Here is a 21,019-nt window from a genome sequence, read left to right on the forward strand (position 1 = left end):
TTCTTTAGTTATACCAGTGTGTGTTCTTTAGCTATACCAGTGTGTGTTCTTTAGCTATACCAGTGTGTGTTCTTTAGTTATACCAGTGTGTGTTCTTTAGCTATACCAGTGTGTGTTCTTTAGCTATACCAGTGTGTGTTCTTTAGCTATACCAGTGTGTGTTCTTTAGTTATACCAGTGTGTGTTCTTTAGCTATATCAAACCAGTGTGTGTTCTTTAGTTATACCAGTGTGTGTTCTTTAGCTATATCAAACCAGTGTGTGTTCTTTAGCTATACCAGTGTGTGTTCTTTAGCTATACCAGTGTGTGTTCTTTAGCTATATCAAACCAGTGTGTGTTCTTTGGCTATATCAAACCAGTGTGTGTTCTTAAGCTATACCAGTGTGTGTTCTTTAGCTATATCAAACCAGTGTGTGTTCTTAAGCTATACCAGTGTGTGTTCTTTAGCTATATCAAACCAGTGTGTGTTCTTTGGCTATATCAAACCAGTGTGTGCGGCCACTTCTTTCTCTTTCAAAGACTACCTTTCTGATTGTTCTGTCATGGATCAGCAACACTACATTATAATATTCTAACATTATTCTGTCATGGATCAGCATAGTTCAGTCTTCATAGTTCATACATAATGAAGACTGAACATAATATGTTTACTAAGCATACATATAGTATTTTATATTAGTATATCATACTTTAATTAATATGTAATTATTAATATATGAATGAACATACTAAGCGTCTAAGCGTTTATTTATTAGTGTGTGCCAAGTGGAAATATGAGTACTCTGTCCTCCATTTAATTGAACCTTTTGGGGATTGTTTCAATTCCTACTTTTGATATACATGTATACTTAATAATATGTTGGTATATATTATATTTATAAACATACTTACTCCACAGTTGGTTCACTTGGCTTGTCAGCTGAGCAAGAAGAGCTGAAATCAGTACATTAGCATTAAGTCAGTCATACAGTAAATACTCATGCACTTTCACTGTTGAGTGAGTAAGCTTTCCATTATGGATTATATGGATCACCTGTACAGTAAATTGCATCATCAAAAAAGTTATCTATTCTCTGAGATCAATGAAAGCCCCTCCTATGCCCTGCTTTGTCTGTTTGTGAACACAAACACGATGATTTGATTGGCTGATCACCCCATAGTGATGATTTGATTGGCCGAGGATAAAATGTGATGGCAGAAAAGTGAAGACGCCAAACGTGATTGGCCAGAATTACATTTGTGATGATGATTTGATTGGCTGAGCACGGAATGTGATGTATGATAAGAGCGCCCTTCACTTCACACGGGTGTGATTCTTTTTTTCAGTTTTTGTCACATTCCAATAATTTGATGACCGGTTGAGTCGTGGTCAATTCAAGGCTTTGTTTGGTGTGTAACTGATCGTTTCGAGGAAGCAATCTGATTGGTTGAAACAGCCTTCTAGCCGTGGGTTAAACCAGCACCATTCACCACCTAATAAAAACAAAGAATTCAGCTGCTCTGTTCTCCCAGAGCGCTAGCAAACTCGGTGGCTAGGCTACCTAGTTTATTGGGACATTTGTGATCGTAGTGACTACATCTGTAATTATTTTTATTTATTTTTCAGCGATTTTCATAGTTTTAAGGGTAACTGTTGTATACTTGCAATATTACACGAGAGGGTGTTTTTTAACGTGATTATTGCCACAACAGTGATGCGGTAAGGAACGAGACGAAGTCGAGTTCCGCAAGCATCACTGAAGTGGCAATAATTACGTTAAACCACACCCTCTCGTGTAATATTAACCCACACCCTCTCGTGTAAAATTGCTTAAATAAATGATTTTTGTGCGAACTATTTAACCCCAAAGTAAGTCCCTTTTCAACACTACACATTTATACTTGCATTCGCTGAACACCATCTGGATCAAATTACCTTCACTGCTGGTGTTGAGTCTGGTCTCAAAGCCTTGACTCTCACTAGCATTAAGTCTGGTCTGGAGAACTTCAACTTGGCCCTCACTGGTACTGAGTCTGGTTTGGAGGTCTGCAACATGGACCTGGAGGTCTACAACATGGACCTCACTGGTGCCGAGTCTTGTTTGGAGGTCTGCAACATGGACCTGGAGGTCTTTCACGTTGCTCTCGCTAGCACTCAATTTGGCAGCCATTTCTGAAAAACACGTCACAGACATTTGACCTGAATTCCCCTTTCATTGTCATCTTAATTAAGTAATTAAAAAGTGGAAATGTGAGTACTTTGTCCTCTATTTAATTGAACCTTTTGGGATTTTTTTGATTATTCTGTATACTTAATAATAGTTAGTATATATTATTTATAAAACATACTTACTCCACAGTTGGTTCACTTGGCTTGTCAGCTGAGCAAGATGAGCTGAAATCAGTACATTAGCATTAAGTCAGTCATACAGTAAATACTCATGCACTTTCACTGTTGAGTGAGTAAGCTTTCCATTATGGATTATATGGATCACCTGTACAGTAAGATACATGATCAAAAAAAGTTATCTATTCAGATCAATTATAGTAATTAAAGGAGTAGTTCACCCAAAATGTGACTTAATTACACACCCTAATTGCTAGCCCCTCCTATGCCCAACTTTGTCTGTCTGTATGAACACAAACATGATGATTTGATTGGCTGATCACCCCATAGCGATGATTTGATTGGCTGGTCACGCTATTGTGTTCTTTTAGCAACAGTAAGTCATTTTGCAACGTCTCTCGCATCTGCCTGGGTGACGGCAGACTGCTGGGCAGATCAACATATGGAATGAATTCTGTATTGGCCATTTATGGAGCGTGTCACGAGGCGTGACGGACGGACTGACTTGCAGGTTTTCTATGGTTGCAATAATATAACATTATATAATATCTATAACCTATATCTCACCTGCAGAACCTCCTCCCGGGGCTTCCACCTCATTAGATTTGTTGTCATTTTCTGAAAATGAATTCATGTTAATGAATGAATTAATTAATTGATAAATACACACAATCACATCAGGTCAAACAAACGGAGAAAAGAAACAAACGGATGTGGTGTCCAGACGAGGCCCGGGTAACACAGAATACGTCCTCGTCTGCAATTCCAAACCCGCTTTAATTACTTCAGTCTGATGTGTTAATAGCTTAGTGACTTTTTTTATGTCCAATATTTGCATTTCAGTTCATAATCATAAAGTTAATGTATTTTAAATTAAATAAAAAAAGATTACTTTTCCGGATTCCAATTTAAAAAAATAGCAAAAAAAAGAAGATCTACAAGCTCAAAATGCATTGCACTGCGACACGTTTTGAGCTTGTAGATCAGCTGCCTTTGACTATATGCATTGTGGCCCTCTGGAGTGAGTTTGAAACATAGTGGCCCTCTCCATCATCACAGTTTCCCACCCCTGCCCTATCCAATGTTTTGTTTTGTAGCCTACTGCTGATGTTGGCAAATGGCAATAATAGCACAGTAAAGATGATAATAATCCAATATGATGTGTGTAGTTCTTTATAGATCTGAGTTGTCCGGACAACTCACCAAAAAGGGTAAAAAGGGTGAGTTGTCTTGTTACCCTAATGGTGTAGTGTAGAATATATTAGTATAGGCTATAAAGATAGGCAGCACAGACACCGCGCTGCGCTGTCTGACTGTCCCTCTCAGGCATGCAGGTCTGACTGCGCAGTGCACACTGCACCGTCTGCACGCATGGACCTCGTCAAAGTGCTTCGTCTTCTTGGGTGGGTTTACTGTCCATATTCCTCTATAAACGGCCTGTTTTCACTGTTTCTAATTCCTCTTTTTCATACGTTTGTATAGCCTATGGGCAATGTTTAGCGCTGTGCAGGCAGCAGGTGGAATCAGTCAATCTATTAACGAGCAATTCTCTGACACTCAGAGGTGTTGCGCACCAGTGAATAATATTACATTTCCAAAGTCAAACTCGTAAATTCACAATGCATCATATCATGCCGCCCCTCGTTGTGAGCTTTAAGATCTGCAAATCTCATGCTTATGTATACATTACTTTGTAGCCTACTTCTGGCAGAAGAGGATATATGAGAATATTAGTAGGCCTATGTAAAATCATTAAAATAGCAAGGCATAAGGGTTAATAATAAATTTAATAATTAAACCCACTATATATATTTTTTTTTAAATTAATTAATAATCAAAAAGCAGCACTAGAACCTCGTGGTCTAGAAGTAACAGCCTCTCCAGCATGCTTACCTGTGATGTGGTCGTTGTGGCCGTTGAGGTTCACCTCCAACGGTCCTTGGATCTCGAGGTGGTTGATGCTCAACTGGAACGGCAGGTCAGTGTCGGCTGAACACAGGCAGAAGAGGACCAGCAGGAACATGGCAGCAGTATCCATCTTAGAAGATGTGTGTCATGCTGTGGCAAGCAGGATCTTATATACTGTACAATACCTGGCTACCGCCTACCCGTAACCTTTTTTTTTCTTCTTTTTACCTGGGCAAGGCTGGCAGACATTTAGAACATGCTCTGCATTCCATGCAAGCATGCTTTTCCATTCCACGCCTGCATATGACAGCTTGACAGCAGTCATCACATCTCCTGATGATGAAAGATAGAGATGAAGGTCAAATAGTTTCTGTAGATTCAGGTAGATCAGAGGACTGGCTAGCATATCGCCCCAAAATGATCTATTTGTTTGTGACAGCATAGACCCCATGAGAGAACATTTGTATTGTTACAATGTTTCAACAGAATTTAAACTTTCATAATTACTTTTCAAAGCATATTGAAAATAGTAGATGAAAAGCTGACAACGCTGAGAAGCTTGATGAAAGATAGAGATGAAGGTAAAAGAGTTTCTGTAGATTCAGGTAGATCAGAGGACTGGCTGGCATATCGCTCTTTAAGAGACAAAGTGACCACATTAAATAAACAGAAAAAAGCCTAAACTACCAATCTAGAATTGAAGAAATTATACATGATGGTAAAAAACGCTGGAGTATTCTCTCTCAATCAAATCACCGGTAGAGATAAAATGAGCAAAACACCATCATTTATTGAATCACCAAGACCCAAGAATTTGCTGATTATTTCGACAATTATTTCACCATTATTTTCAAGTAAAGTTGATACCATAAGAAATGACATGTTGCCTGCAAACGGTCATCTATCTGGATCAATTATTAAAAATGATATCATGCAGAACAAAATATAATGCAAATTTGAATTTGCATTCACTAATGTATCTGAAATTAAAAAATATATTGTCTGAATTGAAATCTGACAAACATCATGATAATCTAGACAGGAGACTCTTAAAGATGTCAGCTGGAATTATAGCTCAGCCTTTATAGACCAGAACACTGTATAAAGTAATGGTACCAGTAGCAGACAGTGTTAGAACAGCTACAAATCCCACATGGTTCGTTATGTAATGTAGATTGTAGACAGCCTTCATGGTACTTTACTAGTGGGATGACAGACTAATGGGAGGTCAGAACAGTGACATGTTAGCCTTTCTGAACAGATAACATGCATTCTGTTGTTTTCACTGCAGGTCCCTCGCATGCCGTTGACTTTAATTATGTCACTGTCTGACCACACCACATATATATACACACTCCATGAATCTGTTGTCCAGGGCCGGTTATTATCAAACTGACGCTCTTGGCAAGCTTTCTCCTTTCATAAAGTATTAACGGCTACATATAACAAAATATATCACACATTTCTCACCTTCTTTCCACTACACTGCAGCACTGACGGTGCTTCATTTGGTAGCATCATGTAGTGTGTGACTGACTGACTGCTTCTACTTGCATTAAGTGTTCAACAATTTGGGAGAGTGGAGAGGTGAACTGAATGACATCAGTATGACCCCCACACACGCACACACACACACACACACACACACACACACACACACACACACACACACACCTCCACAGCTCTCAGAGAGATAACCACTTGTTTGGTTTGGCAAGGTAGCTTGTGGCTGTAAACTGATCAGATATTCTCTGTTGATGAGAAAGACCAAGGCATGCCGATGTACCGTGATAATGGGGAGGACACACACACACACACACACACACACACACACACACACTACAGGCTAAACTTGATTTGATGCGAATACTTCTCACTGGGAAACGCCCCCTCTGGTGGTACACGGCATGCAGATGTACCGTGATAATGGGGAGGACACACGCACACGTCACCCACACACCCCCTGGCCTACAGGCTAAACTTGATTTGATGCGAATACTTCTCACGGAAACATCAGGGATAAAATGCTGATGGATTACTGGAACACTTGAGACAAAGACAGATGAAGATAACTCTGAACGTTGTGTGACGGTGATCGAGAGAGAGAGAGAGAGAGAGAGGGAGGGAGAGAGAGGGAGGGAGAGAGAGGGAGGGAGAGAGAGAGGGAGAGGGAGAGAGGGAGAGACACCACACAACCACTCTTAAAAGGGTCCCTGGCTAATAAGACAAATATGCCTTAAAACGTTAAAATAAAAACACCTTAAATATGTGCTGTGGACTAAGCAGTGGTTCTCAAACATATTCATGTCAAGGACCCCCACATTGATGTGTATTTGGCCGCGTTTATGTGTTTACCGGTATGTGTTTATGTGTTTATTTGTTAATGTTTAGGGAAAATGTTCAAAAATATCATATGTAAAGCTTGCAGCGTTGCACGACGTAACACACACTGAGCTTGTAGATCTGTTGTTTGAATGGCCAACACATTAAATGGACACAGAGCTTGTAGATCTGTTGTGTTTGAATGGCCAACACATTAAATGGACACAGAGCTTGTAGATCTGTTGTGTTTGAATGGCCAACACATTAAATGGACACAGAGCTTGTAGATCTGATGTGTTTGAATGGCCAGCGCATTAAATGGACACAGAGCTTGTAGATCTGCTGTGTTTGAATGGCCAGCGCATTAAATGGACACAGAGCTTGTAGATCTGCTGTGTTTGAATGGCCAGCACATTAAATGGACACAGAGCTTGTAGATCTGCTGTGTTTGAATGGCCAACACATTAAATGGACACAGAGCTTGTAGATCTGATGTGTTTGAATGGCCAGCGCATTAAATGGACACAGAGCTTGTAGATCTGATGTGTTTGAATGGCCGCCAGCGCATTAAATGGACACAGAGCTTGTAGATCTGCTGTGTTTGAATGGCCAACACATTAAATGGACACAGAGCTTGTGGGCTCCCCAAGAGTTAGTGTCGAAGTGTCCTTGAGCAAGACTCAGAAGCCCTAATTGCTCCTGATGTGCTGGTTGGTGGCTTGCATGGTGTGCACCACCATCGGTGTGTGAATGTGTGTGTGAATGTATGTGTGTGTGAATGGGAGAATGTATAATGCTCAAATCTATGTAAAGCGCCTTGGATAAAGGCGCTATATAAATGCACCATTTGCCATTTAATGTTTGTTTAGGGCAGTAAATGTACCGTGACGTAAGACGTCATCTGACTGATATAAACTATACAACCTGTAATAAATGTATTTAATTTTTCACATTTTTCATGGCCGGGCGCCCCTCACTTCACACTAGTGTGATTTTTAGTCTAATTGTAGTATTCTTACTGAATGTACAGCACTTTGGTTCAATGCCGTTGTTTTAAATCTGATCTATGAATCAGTAGCTGTGAAACTTTTTCACATCAAGGACCCTCAAATTGACACTTATTAGCCCGCCGACCCCCATTTGAAAAGATTTGCCCATAAGAGAAGATGTTTACGTCTCTAGCAGTGACTCTCAACCATTTTAATTTCAAAGACCCCCCAGTTTGACATGCATTAGTCTACGGACCCCCATTTAATGGCATTTCTATCTCTGGGACCACCAATTTATATTGTAAAATATGTTTGGACCTGAGGGAAGAAATCCTCTGAATTAGCTAAATTAGCCAAAGTAGCAAAACTACAGTAGAAGCTCACAACATGCCCTTTTCCCATTTGATTCATTGATTGATTCTTTTGTGTGTGTATGTGTGTGTGTGTGTGTGATGAAAATGAACAATATATGATTTTCTTTAATATATATAGTAAAAAAAGCATTATATGCTGTGCTGTACTCTGGGCATGAAGACAGAGTCATGTCAGTGAGCTGAGCACACTGTGTATGGCACAAGTGTTGCACTGTGACTTTATGGATAAAGTGGTTAAACTGATTGTGAGTCTATATTAACTAATTCTGCTGGGGACCCCCTGTAACCTCCCAAGGGACCCCTGGCCCCGGGGACCCCCTGTAACCTCCCAAAGGGACCCCTGGCCCGGGGACCCCCTGTAACCTCCCAAAGGGACCCCTGGCCCCGGGGACCCCCTGTAACCTCCCAAGGGACCGAGGGTCCCCGGACAACACTTTAATTTAAGATTAGAACCACTATCAGGCTATCAATAAACACCTGTGTGGGGTGCTGAGGGCGCTGCAGCCCCACCTGGTGGTGGTTTTGGGGAGGAATATTCTTTTTTGATGGGTTAGATCAGGGGTCGGCAACCCAAGATGGTGAATGAGCCATTTTCGACCAAAATAAATAATTCAATATCTACCTGGAGCCGCAAAACAATGTAAGCCTTAACATGCTTATATAATGAAGACAACAGGGCTGCAAGTGGATATTAGCCGATCTATCAAAATAAAAAGTGCGCTATGGTTTAACTTTCATTACATTATTATGCCATGTTTTTTTGCATTGACAAAATTATAGAAATTCAATAAAGAAATAAGTAAGATTCTCTTACTACCAAACACAATACAGTAGTAACTAAATATTAAATAGTAACTAAGTAACTACATTAAAGTGCAATGCAGGCCTACAGTTGTATTTGAAATATACTGTAATTCTGCAAACAGTTCTAATTAATTAATATATTCATCAATTAAACTGTAATTCCTGAGTCCCCATGTATAGTGCATGCAAATTAATTAAATAAAACGCAGCCTGCAAGGATACAATTAAATAAAACACAGCAGCATAATAAAAAAAAAGACAAATAAAACTGGTTAGATGTTGAAAAAGGTGTTTGGGTCTGACTCTGTAGTTTAGGGAGTAGGAACCTTTGTAACAGGTACTGCGTAACACAGGAATCTTTTGATGGTGTTGTAGCTAGAGCGCGTTACAAACTAATTTAATAAACTATTTTCCCTGTGTAACGGACCCCGGAATGAAATGGACGAAAGGCTTTTATTTTGAAAGGCTATGTGGGCAAACGGGAAGCTTGCTCACTCACCAGAGTCATACTGACTAAAGACAGCCCAGCCTCAGTCAGACAGAAATGTTTGTTTCTCATGTGCTCCAAACCATAGTCATTAAAAGCTAAGCCTAACCTCACCAAATGAAGACAAATGAAACAACAAATGAAATGGAAATCGAACTGCCGGATTTTAATTATGTATTTATTGGTTTTAGTGACTTTCCTGGAGAATGACGTGATCGAGTGACATCATGATATTGGGACGCCATGGTAACAAGTTAGCGTCTATAGCTGGAGAGGGAACAAGGTGAATGTCCATTTTTATGGTTATTGTTTTTGTTGTCATATTGTTGTGGGATTTTGTTTAGTTGGTATTTTGCTCATGTGGTATTATGGTTTGATAATATGTACCTTTTTACTGGTTATTTGTAAACGTATTTGTTTATATGAATGCCTCATATTATTGGATGTGTCTGTCTGCCTGTGTTGATTATATGTTTGTGTCCTTGTTTTTAGTTTTCACGTTGATCTATTAAAGAAACTTCACATCATCAGTCGGCCTTCAACCTCTTCATCCAGCCTGGTTCGCTACAACTTACCCTGTTGGATTAATTCATGGGGAAAGGGAAGGAACTTTATATCCCAGGTAAGTAAGACACACATTATTGTTCATTGCTTCTGCCGCCGTGCAGAAATGTGCTGTTCAAACGTGTGTCATTGTCGACCGCCTTAGCCCCACAAGCAGAACCCAAATGTAGTAAAGTTTCTGACACTTTGATAAAGCGACAATCAAATTTCATAAAAGCTTTATGTAGGGTTCCGAGAGGGGCTATGACCGCCTCTGAGTCTGAGCCCATATTGGACTCTTTAATTTCAATTGTGAAACACAACACAAGTCACAAGTGTGTGTGTTTGTGTGTGTGTGTGTGTGTGTGTGTGTGTGTGTGAACTATATAGGCCTACACCAGATGTTGTTGTTGATGACATTAGAGAAGTGACCATTGTAGAAGTGGGTTGTGCAGCCATTCAACCACAGTGAGTCCGGAAGAGACATATTCCTTATCAAGGTGTATAAAGTACCAACATATTATAGATAGATGTTATTATACAGCTTGGTTGAAGAGACATATTCCTTATCAAGGTGTATAAAGTACCAACATATTATAGATATATGTTATTATACAGCTTGGTTGAAGAGACATATTCCTTATCAAGGTGTATAAAGTACCAACATATTATAGATAGATGTTATTATACAGCTTATTGGTTGCACATTAACTGCTTTTTGTGTTCATAATATCCTCCTGAAACAATTGTTGTCGAGTTTCCCCAAGTTTGTGCACATTATCTACTTTTGTTTGTGTTCAAGAATGTCTTGTTAAATGTAACTATTAGGCCTATAGCCTACTATTGACCAAGTAAGAGACTAATGTAACTATTAGGCCTATAGCCTACTATTGACCAAGTGAGAGACTGCCTTTGGGGATGCAGTTAGTACTGTAGGACAATTATTTCACCTTTTGTTTAACTATTAGCCTACTATATTGACCTTACTTGGAGACTGCCTTTGGGGATGGAGTTGAGTAGTACTGGACAATTATTTCACATTTTATAAAACTGTCTTTGCACCTAATTAATTAATTCTCTGAAGGATGTGCTCCGGTAGCTTCTGTGGGTTCAGTCATTGTGTTTCACACATTCACTGATGTGTGTTTACATGCTTTATACCCCTGTTAGAGAGTAGATGGCATGTTTATATAGACATAGCACTCTTTTGTGTTACTGTACCATAGTTTAATATTCTACTGTTAGACAGATGTTAGGTTCTTAGCTTACTTATGATTATTGATGACTATTCTTTATGTATTTGATGTATTACCATGTGTTGAACCTTACTGTAAGTCTCTCTGGATTCAGAGCGTCTGATAAATGACTCCATTGTAAATTGTAGCTGACGTGACGACCCTGTCAACCCTTTTACATTAGAACTGTTACTTCTGTTATGAGCCAGCAGGTGGCAGCATTGGCCCACAGTTCAGTTTGTTGACTGTTCAAGCAATGTTCAAGCAAATCAAAGTGAGTGCCAGTGATAGAAGAAGTAGTTCTCACATTGTTGAGTGGTGCTGGCCACTCCTATGCAGAGCTGTGTATGGATGTGTACATGTATGTGTACACACGTGCGTGTATGTATGTATGTGTACGTAGCAATGGCATGTCATTATGTGGAGGGAAAATGCTCAGAATTAACAACATTAGTTAAAGTAGCAGAAAGTAAAAGCTCACAACATGCCCTTTTCTCATTTATTTGATTGATTGAAAACTATTTGACAGAAATGCAAACAGCCTGCAGTACAATATACACTTGGTCTAAAAGGATATGAACATTATGGAGGCTCTTTAACCTAATGCTTCTCAAACATGTTCATGTCAAGGGCCCCAAAATGATCTATTTGTCTGTGGACCCCCGTCTGTGACAGCATAGACCCCAAAATGATCTATTTGTCTGTGGACCCCCGTCTGTGACAGCATAGACCCCAAAATGATCTATTTGTCTGTGGACCCCCGTCTGTGACAGCATAGACCCCAAAATGATCTGTTTGTCTGTGGACCCCCGTCTGTGACAGCATAGACCCCAAAATGATCTATTTGTCTGTGGACCCCCGTCTGTGACAGCATAGACCCCAAAATGATCTATTTGTCTGTGGACCCCCGTCTGTGACAGCATAGACCCCAAAATGATCTATTTGTCTGTGGACCCCCGTCTGTGACAGCATAGACCCCAAAATGATCTATTTGTCTGTGGACCCCCGTCTGTGACAGCATAGACCCCAAAATGATCCATTTGTCTGTGGACCCCCGTCTGTGACAGGATAGACCCCAAAATGATCTATTTGTCTGTGGACCCCCGTCTGTGACAGCATAGACCCCAAAATGATCTATTTGTCTGTGGACCCCCGTCTGTGACAGCATAGACCCCAAAATGATCTATTTGTCTGTGGACCCCCGTCTGTGACAGCATAGACCCCAAAATGATCTATTTGTCTGTGGACCCCCGTCTGTGACAGCATAGACCCCAAAATGATCTATTTGTCTGTGGACCCCCGTCTGTGACAGCATAGACCCCAAAATGATCTATTTGTCTGTGGACCCCCGTCTGTGACAGCATAGACCCCAAAATGATCCATTTGTCTGTGGACCCCCGTCTGTGACAGCATAGACCCCAAAATGATCCATTTGTCTGTGGACCCCCGTCTGTGACAGCATAGACCCCATGAGAGAAGATGTGTATTGTTACAATATTTCAGATTCATTTTCAAAGCGTATTGAAAATAGTAGATGAAAAGCTGACAACGCTGAGAAGCTTGATGAAAGATAGAGATTAAGGTAAAATAATTTCTGTAGATCAGACTGGCTAGCACATCGCTCTTTAAGAAACAAAGTGACCACATTAAATGAACATTAAAAAAGCCTAAACTATCAATCTAGAATTGTAGAAATTATACATGGTAAAAAACGCTGGAGTATTCTCTCTCAATCAAATCACGGGTAGAGATAAAATGAGAAAAACACCATCATTTATTGAATCAGGTGAACACTTCATCACCGAGCCCCAAGAATTAGCTGATTATTTTGACAATTATTTCATAAGTAAAGTTGATACCATAAGAAATGGCATGCTGCCTGCAAACGGTCATCTATCTGGATCAATTATTAAAACTGATATCATGCAGAACAAATTATAATGCAAATTTAAATTCCCATTCACGAATTAAATTAAAAATCTATTGTCTGAATTGAAATCTTAACAAACCCCGTGGTCATTATAATCGTGGAATTATAGCTCAGCCTTTATAGACCCAAAACACTGTATAAAGTAATGGTACCAGTACCAGACAGTGTTACATAGAATAGACCAGAACACTGTATAAAGTAATGGTACCAGTAGCAGACAGTGTTACATAGCATAGAGCAGAACACCATTGAACACAGAGTGGTTGTTTGAGTCATCATAGAGCCTGTCCCCTGCACGTAAACGCATGTAAACAGTGTCTCCCTCCTCCAGCTCTACCATCATTCCACTAGATATCTGTTCATTACCTCCACTATTGTATCCCCAGTTAGTTAAGAGGCTCTGCTCATTCTTATACATGAAGACACAGAAATACTCTGATGACCAGGCGTTAAATGCAGCATATGTGAAGTGATAGAGTCCTCGGACCGGCGCAGAGAATACCCCTAAGAGAACACAGGATGAGAGAACACGTTACATTAATAGAAATTAAAATAATAAAATACTGTTGTAAAACTAAAAACCTTAATTTAAAAAGTCAGATCTACAAGTTGTGTGAGTTAAGAGGTTACTTTCCTCATCTCCTCTGGACTGTTGTTTTCAATGTGAAACACACAGTGCTGGAAAGTAACTAAGTACATTTACTTATTGTATACTTAAGTAACATTTTGGTATTTGTAGTTTACTTGAGTATTAACAATTTCCAATACTTTTACTTTTACTCGGATCCAAATATTGTACTTTTCTCCACTACATTTATTTGACAGCTTTAGTTATAGTTACTTTGAAGATTTAGATTATTACTACAAAACATACAGTAACCACTTCAGCCTTTAATGCATTTCAGCCATTTGAAAATAGCCGATCTACAAGCTCACAATCTGTCACATCGACACATTGTGAGAGATTTTAAAAAGATTTTTATACATTTGAAAACATGAAATGGAACATTTCTGCTTTTTACTTTAAGTACTTTAAGTACATGTGTGTGCATAGATGGATTGTAGTTTAATCACCTGTAGATGGATTGTAGGCGTTGCCGATGTTAGTGAAGACTTTGCTGTAGATCAGAGTGGTGTGAGAACTATACGGTCCAACTTGTCTATCATTAGTCAAACCAACAGAGAAGGCCACCTTCGGTTTGTCTGTCAACACAGGAGGAGCATTATCAAACACTGTAAATATTATAAAAGCATAATAGTATATTAATCCAATACACCAATCTTTTTGTAAAGCAGCTTATCAGCTCCACAAGACAAAGTATAGGCTATTAAAACTAAACGGTCACTAACATAACAATACTCCATGGAATATTACTGTCTGTCAATTACAGAGACAGGATTTATTATCATTTATTATTAATTACTTGAACCCTAGTAACTCTACTTAAAGCAGAAATAGCAAATCTCTCACAATGTGTTGAACTGGGCCATGTTCTGTTGTGCACTTGTAGATCTGCTATTTTCAGCAAAGATATATAGTGTAGAACAAAAACAGGGTCCTTGGGGATCCAGAAAACTGTAAACCTAAATCTTTCATTCACCTTAATGGTCAGATCCTCACTGACATTTAATAGTGGAAGACGGTAAAGTCATTACTTTGGTTAATTGTAACATGTTGTGAGTGTGACAGTACCATCAATATTTACACATAATTGCTTATTATTTAATTAATATCCACTTAAACCTGACGGGGTCCCCCAGGGCTGTATAGTAGGGCTGCTAGTATTTCACTCTGATTGCTCTCAGCGCTCATCAGAATGTGATTGGTTGTAAGACTAGCCCAGGCTCTATATGGGTCAGAATGTGATTGGTTGTAAGACTAGCCCAGGCTCTATATGGGTCAGAATGTGATTGGTTGTAAGACTAGCCCAGGCTCTATATGGGTCAGAATGTGATTGGTTGTAAGACTAGCCCAGGCTCTATATGGGTCAGAATGTGATTGGTTGTAAGACTAGCCCAGGCTCTATATGGGTCAGAATGTGATTGGTTGTAAGACTAGCCCAGGCTCTATATGGGTCAGAATGTGATTGGTTGTAAGACTAGCCCAGGCTCTATATGGGTCAGAATGTGATTGGTTGTAAGACTAGCCCAGGCTCTATATGGTAATTTGAAATGTTTTTACACATACCCTGAAGTGTGTCAGTTATCTGCCCAAACGTTGGTTTCTGTATTCTCTTTGTCCTATAATACATTCTTGGCACTTTGGCTATACCAGTGTGTGTTCTTTAGCTATACCAGTGTGTGTTCTTTGGCTATACCAGTGTGTGTTCTTTAGTTATACCAGTGTGTGTTCTTTAGTTATACCAGTGTGTGTTCTTTAGTTATACCAGTGTGTGTTCTTTAGCTATACCAGTGTGTGTTCTTTAGCTATACCAGTGTGTGTTCTTTAGCTATACCAGTGTGTGTTCTTTAGCTATACCAGTGTGTGTTCTTTAGTTATACCAGTGTGTGTTCTTTAGCTATACCAGTGTGTGTTCTTTAGTTATACCAGTGTGTGTTCTTTAGCTATACCAGTGTGTGTTCTTTAGCTATACCAGTGTGTGTTCTTTGGCTATACCAGTGTGTGTTCTTTAGCTATACCAGTGTGTGTTCTTTAGTTATACCAGTGTGTGTTCTTTAGTTATACCAGTGTGTGTTCTTTAGCTATACCAGTGTGTGTTCTTTAGTTATACCAGTGTGTGTTCTTTAGCTATACCAGTGTGTGTTCTTTAGTTATACCAGTGTGTGTTCTTTAGTTATACCAGTGTGTGTTCTTTAGTTATACCAGTGTGTGTTCTTTAGTTATACCAGTGTGTGTTCTTTGGCTATACCAGTGTGTGTTCTTTAGTTATACCAGTGTGTGTTCTTTAGTTATACCAGTGTGTGTTCTTTAGTTATACCAGTGTGTGTTCTTTAGTTATACCAGTGTGTGTTCTTTAGCTATACCAGTGTGTGTTCTTTAGCTATACCAGTGTGTGTTCTTTAGTTATACCAGTGTGTGTTCTTTAGCTATACCAGTGTGTGTTCTTTAGTTATACCAGTGTGTGTTCTTTAGTTATACCAGTGTGTGTTCTTTAGTTATACCAGTGTGTGTTCTTTAGCTATACCAGTGTGTGTTCTTTAGTTATACCAGTGTGTGTTCTTTAGCTATACCAGTGTGTGTTCTTTAGTTATACCAGTGTGTGTTCTTTAGCTATACCAGTGTGTGTTCTTTAGTTATACCAGTGTGTGTTCTTTAGTTATACCAGTGTGTGCGGCCAGTAGCTACCCTCAATCAGTCCCACTAGGGAAAAGCCAGGGGCACACAATCCGTTGGAACTACTCCAGAACTACTCTGCCAGGGCTGGGAGGTACACTTCTGGCGCATGGAGGGACTAGGCTCAGGACCTGTGCGTTGCACCAGAGTCCCAGCACCAGACACTTCATTCACGAGTGTTGGGCAATGGTTCCGCAGCCCGCAGGGACATGGTGCTGCGGTTCCGCTTGCTGCTTGCATGGCCCTCCCAAAGGCCTCACCGAGGGTTGTTGGGCTTCCTCCTCACGGAGGACACAGGCTGGGGCGCTAACCCATACTGCTCACCCGGGTGCCGTCTACATTCCGGCTGTCACCCGTCTCTCCGGTGGTCACCAGACTATATACCTGGTTGTCACATAGACTATTCCTATGAGTCACTATAAATAGAAGAACTATAACTAAAAGACATCGCATGGATGCACCTGTATATACTTAATAATATGTTAGTATATATTATATTTATAAAACATACTTACTTTCAGCAGCAGTCAGCCTGGTTTCTATGGTGGTCAGCTGAGCAAGATGAGCTGAAATCAGTACATCAGCATTAAGTCAGTCATACAGTAAATACTCATGCACTTTCACTGTTGAGTGAGTAAGCTTTCCATTATGGATTATATGGATCACCTGTACAGTAAGATACATGATCAAAAACAATTATCTATTCTCTGAGATCAATGAAAGTAATTAAAGGAGTAGTTCACCCATAATGTGACTTAGTTACACACCGCATGAAGCCTTGAATTCATGGAGATTTTTGAGGGGTGCTAGCCCCTCCCATGCCCAGCTTAGTCTGTTTGTGTGAATTTGATTGGCTGATCACCCCATAGCGATGATTTGATTGGCCAAAGATAAAATGTGAAGGCAGAAAAGTGAACACGCCAAACATGATTGGCCGGAATTACATTTGTGATGATTTGATTGGCTGAGCACGGAATGTGATGTATGATGATAAGAGCGCCTCTCACTTCACACAGGTGTGTTTTTTTTCAGTTTTTGTCACATTCCAATAATCATATAATCTGATGACCGGTTGAGTCGTGGTCAATTCAAGGCTTCGTGGGGAGACGAGTGTAACTGATAATAAGTCAGTTTGTGTGAACTACTATTTAACCCCAAAGTAAGTCCCTTTTCAACACTACACATTTATAGTTGCATTCACTGAACACCATCTGGATCAAATTACCTTCACTTTCTTCCTTCAAGTCTTCAATCTGGACCGTGCTGGTGTTGAGTCTGAAAGCCTCAAAGCCCTCAATCTGACTCTCACTAGCACTAAGTCTGGTCTCAAAGCCCTCACTATGACTCTCACTAGCATTAAGTCTGGTCTCAAAGCCTTCAACTTGACTCTCACTAGCACTAAGTCTGGTCTCAAAGCCTTCAATCTGACTCTCACTAGCACTAAGTCTGGTCTCAAAGCCTTCAACTTGACTCTCACTAGCACTAAGTCTGGTCTCAAAGCCCTCACTATGACTCGCACTAGCATTAAGTCTGGTCTCAAAGCCTTCAACTTGACTCTCACTAGCACTAAGTCTGGTCTCAAAGCCTTCAACTTGACTCTGACTAGCATTAAGTCTGGTCTCAAAGCCCTCACTATGACTCTCACTAGCACTAAGTCTGGTCACAAAGCCTTCAATCTGACTCTCACTAGCACTAAGTCTGGTCTCAAAGACTTGACTCTCACTAGCATTAAGTCTGGTCTGGAGAACTTCAACTTGGCCCTCACTGGTACTGAGTCTGGTCTGGAGAACTTCAACTTGGCCCTCACTGGTGCCGAGTCTCGTTTGGAGGTCTGCAACATGGACCTCACTGGTACTGAGTCTGGTTTGGAGGTCTGCAACATGGACCTCACTGGTGCCGAGTCTGGTTTGGAGGTCTGCAACATGGACCTCACTGGTGCCGAGTCTGGTTTGGAGGTCTGCAACATGGACCTCACTGGTGCCGAGTCTGGTTTGGAGGTCTTTCACGTTGCTCTCAGCCATTTCTGAAAAACACATCAGACATTTGACCTGAATTCCCCTTTCATTGTCATCTTGAGACGTGTGGGGAGCGTTTATTTATTAGTGTGTGCCAATTAAAAAGTGGAAATGTGAGTACTTTGTCCTCCATTTAATTGAACCTTTTGGGATTTTTTAAATTCCTACTTCTATACATGTATACTTAATAATATGTCAGTATATATTATATTTATAAAACGTATTACTTACTCCACAGTTGTTGCACTTGGCTTTCAGCAGCAGTCAGCCTGGTGGTCAGCTGAGCAAGAAGAGCTGAAATCAGTACATCAGCATTAAGTCAGTCATACAGTAAATACTCATGCACTTTCACTGTTGAGTGAGTAAGCTTTCCATTATGGATTATATGGATCACCTGTACAGTAAAATACATGATCAAAAAAAGTTATCTATTCTCTGAGATCAATTATAGTAATTAAAGGAGTAGTTCACCCAAAATGTGACTTAATTACACACCCTAATTGCTAGCCCCTCCTATGCCCAACTTTGTCTGTCTGTATGAACCATAGACTGTAAAAAATATGGACAAAGCGTCCCGCGGGTCTAACGTGAACGTAAAATGAAGCCTGTCAGTCCTTGCAATGGAAGTCGCCATCTTTCTAGATCCGTTTTGGCCCAGTTCAGGCCAGCTGGCCCATTGGCTGGCCCAGACAACGAGGCGGGACTTCCCCCTTCTTCTTTGTTGCTTTTTATTTTGACTCGAGTGGGTGGGGGATCCCGTTCATAGACTGTAACGGTAGCCACGCCCCTCAGAACATGCGCGACTTTATGGTCATTTTTCTAATAAATGGGACCATAATTTTCCAAAAAGAATATTATGACATTAGAAATGAGACTTTAAACTAGTGACTGGAAGCAAAAAGTATTCATGACCATGTTTATTAAGGTAATACAGTCTAGGTGAAGTTGGGCCCAAATACATGGACTTCTATGGGGCTATGGGTTTTTTTGAGCCCAATGAGAGCGCCACAACAGGCCATTATATGAACTTTCATTTCCTTAGTGGCTTCACAAAATATCCATCTGACTGCCCCCCTGGTATGAACACAAACATGATGATTTGATTGGCTGATCACCCCATAGCGATGATTTGATTGGCTGGTCACGCTATTGTGTTCTTTTAGCAACAGTAAGTCATTTTGCAACGTCTCTCGCATCTGCCTGGGTGACGGCAGATCAACATATGGAATGAATTCTGTATTGGCCATTTATGGAGCGTGTCATGAGGCGTGACGGACGGACTGACTTGCAGGTTTTCTATGGTCGCAATAATATAACGTTATATAATATCTATAACCTATATCTCACCTGCAGAACTTCCTCCCGGGGCTTCCACCTCATTAGATTTGTTGTCCTTTTCTAAAAAATGAATTAATGTTAATTAATGAATGAATTAATTGATAAATACACACAATCACATCAGGTCAAACAAACGGAGAAAAGAAACAAACGGATGTGGTGTCCAGACAAGGCCCGGGTAACACAGAATACGTCCTCGTCTGCAATTCCAAACCCGCTTTAATTACTTCAGTCTGATGTGTTAATAGCTTAGTGACTTTTTTTATGTCCAATATTTGCATTTCAGTTCATAATCATGAAGTTAATGTATTTTAAATTAAATTAAAAAAAGATTACTTTTCCGGATTCCAATTAAAAAAAAATAGCAAAAAAAAGCAGATCTACAAGCTCAAAATGCATTGTACTGCGACACGTTTTGAGCTTGTAGATCAGCTGCCTTTGACTATATATGCATTGTGGCCCTCTGGAGTGAGTTTGAAATATAGTGGCTCTCTGGAGTGAGTTTGAAATATAGTGGCCCTCTCCATCATCAAAGTTTCCCACCCCTGCCCTATCCAATGTTTTGTTTTGTAGCACTACTGCTGATGTTGGCAAATGGCAATAATAGCACAGTAAAGATGATAATAATCCAATATGATGTGTGTAGTTCTTTATAGATCTGAGTTGTCCGGACAACTCACCAAAAAGGGTAAAAAGGGTGAGTTGTCTTGTTACCCTAATGGTGTAGTGTAGAATATATTAGTATAGGCTATAAAGATAGGCAGCACAGACACCGCGCTGTGCTGTCTGACCGTCCCTCTCAGGCATGCAGGTCTGACTGCGCAGTGCACACTGCACCGTCTGCACGCATGGACCTCGTCAAAGTGCTTCGTCTTCTTGGGTCTTACTGTCCATATTCCTCTATAAACGGCCTGTTTTCACTGTTTCTAATTCCTCTTTTTCATACGTTTGTATAGCCTATGGGCAATGTTTAGCGCTGTGCAGGCAGCAGGTGGAATCAGTCAATCTATTAACGAGCAATTGTCTGACACTCAGAGGTGTTGCGCACCAGTGAATAATATTCAATTTCCAAAGTCAAACTCGTAAATTCACAATGCATCATATCATGCCGCCCCTCGTTGTGAGCTTTAAGATCTGCAAATCTCATGCTTATGTATACATTACTTTGTAGCCTACTTCTGGCAGAAGAGGATATATGAGAATATTAGTAGGCCTATGTAAAATCATTAAAATAGCAAGGCATAAGGGTTAATAATAAATTTAATAATTAAACCCACTATATATATATTTTTTTTAATTAATTAATAATCAAAAAGCAGCACTAGAACCTCGTGGTCTAGAAGTAACAGCCTCTCCAGCATGCTTACCTGTGATGTGGTCGTTGTGGCCGTTGAGGTTCACCTCCAACGGTCCTTGGATCTCGAGGTGGTTGATGCTCAACTGGAACGGCAGG

General features: G+C 40.2%; 1 protein-coding gene and 1 long non-coding RNA gene across 2 annotated transcripts in view; one reads left to right on the top strand and one right to left on the bottom strand.

The window, feature by feature from the left end:
- The window catches only part of LOC308328709, a 259,110-nt gene that overhangs the window by 113,144 nt on the left and 124,947 nt on the right, over nucleotides 1-21,019 (top strand). The gene's annotated exons all lie outside the window — the stretch shown is intronic.
- Nucleotides 1-21,019, bottom strand: part of LOC308328259 (uncharacterized protein) — a gene marked incomplete at its 5' end in the record, with an annotated part of 42,936 nt that overhangs the window by 21,858 nt on the left and 59 nt on the right. Inside the window, 6 exons of the mRNA XM_080782026.1 lie at nucleotides 892-933; nucleotides 1,916-1,997; nucleotides 18,100-18,236; nucleotides 18,460-18,522; nucleotides 19,576-19,626; nucleotides 20,934-21,019. The exon at nucleotides 20,934-21,019 is cut by the window's right edge and continues 59 nt beyond it. Coding sequence (XP_080638152.1) covers nucleotides 892-933; nucleotides 1,916-1,997; nucleotides 18,100-18,236; nucleotides 18,460-18,522; nucleotides 19,576-19,626; nucleotides 20,934-21,019 — 461 coding nt within the window. The remainder of the gene's footprint in view (nucleotides 1-891; nucleotides 934-1,915; nucleotides 1,998-18,099; nucleotides 18,237-18,459; nucleotides 18,523-19,575; nucleotides 19,627-20,933) is intronic.

Source organism: Protomyctophum bolini (genome assembly GCF_963924005.1).
Source record: "Protomyctophum bolini genome assembly, chromosome: 14".
NCBI classification, from domain to species: domain Eukaryota; kingdom Metazoa; phylum Chordata; class Actinopteri; order Myctophiformes; family Myctophidae; genus Protomyctophum; species Protomyctophum bolini.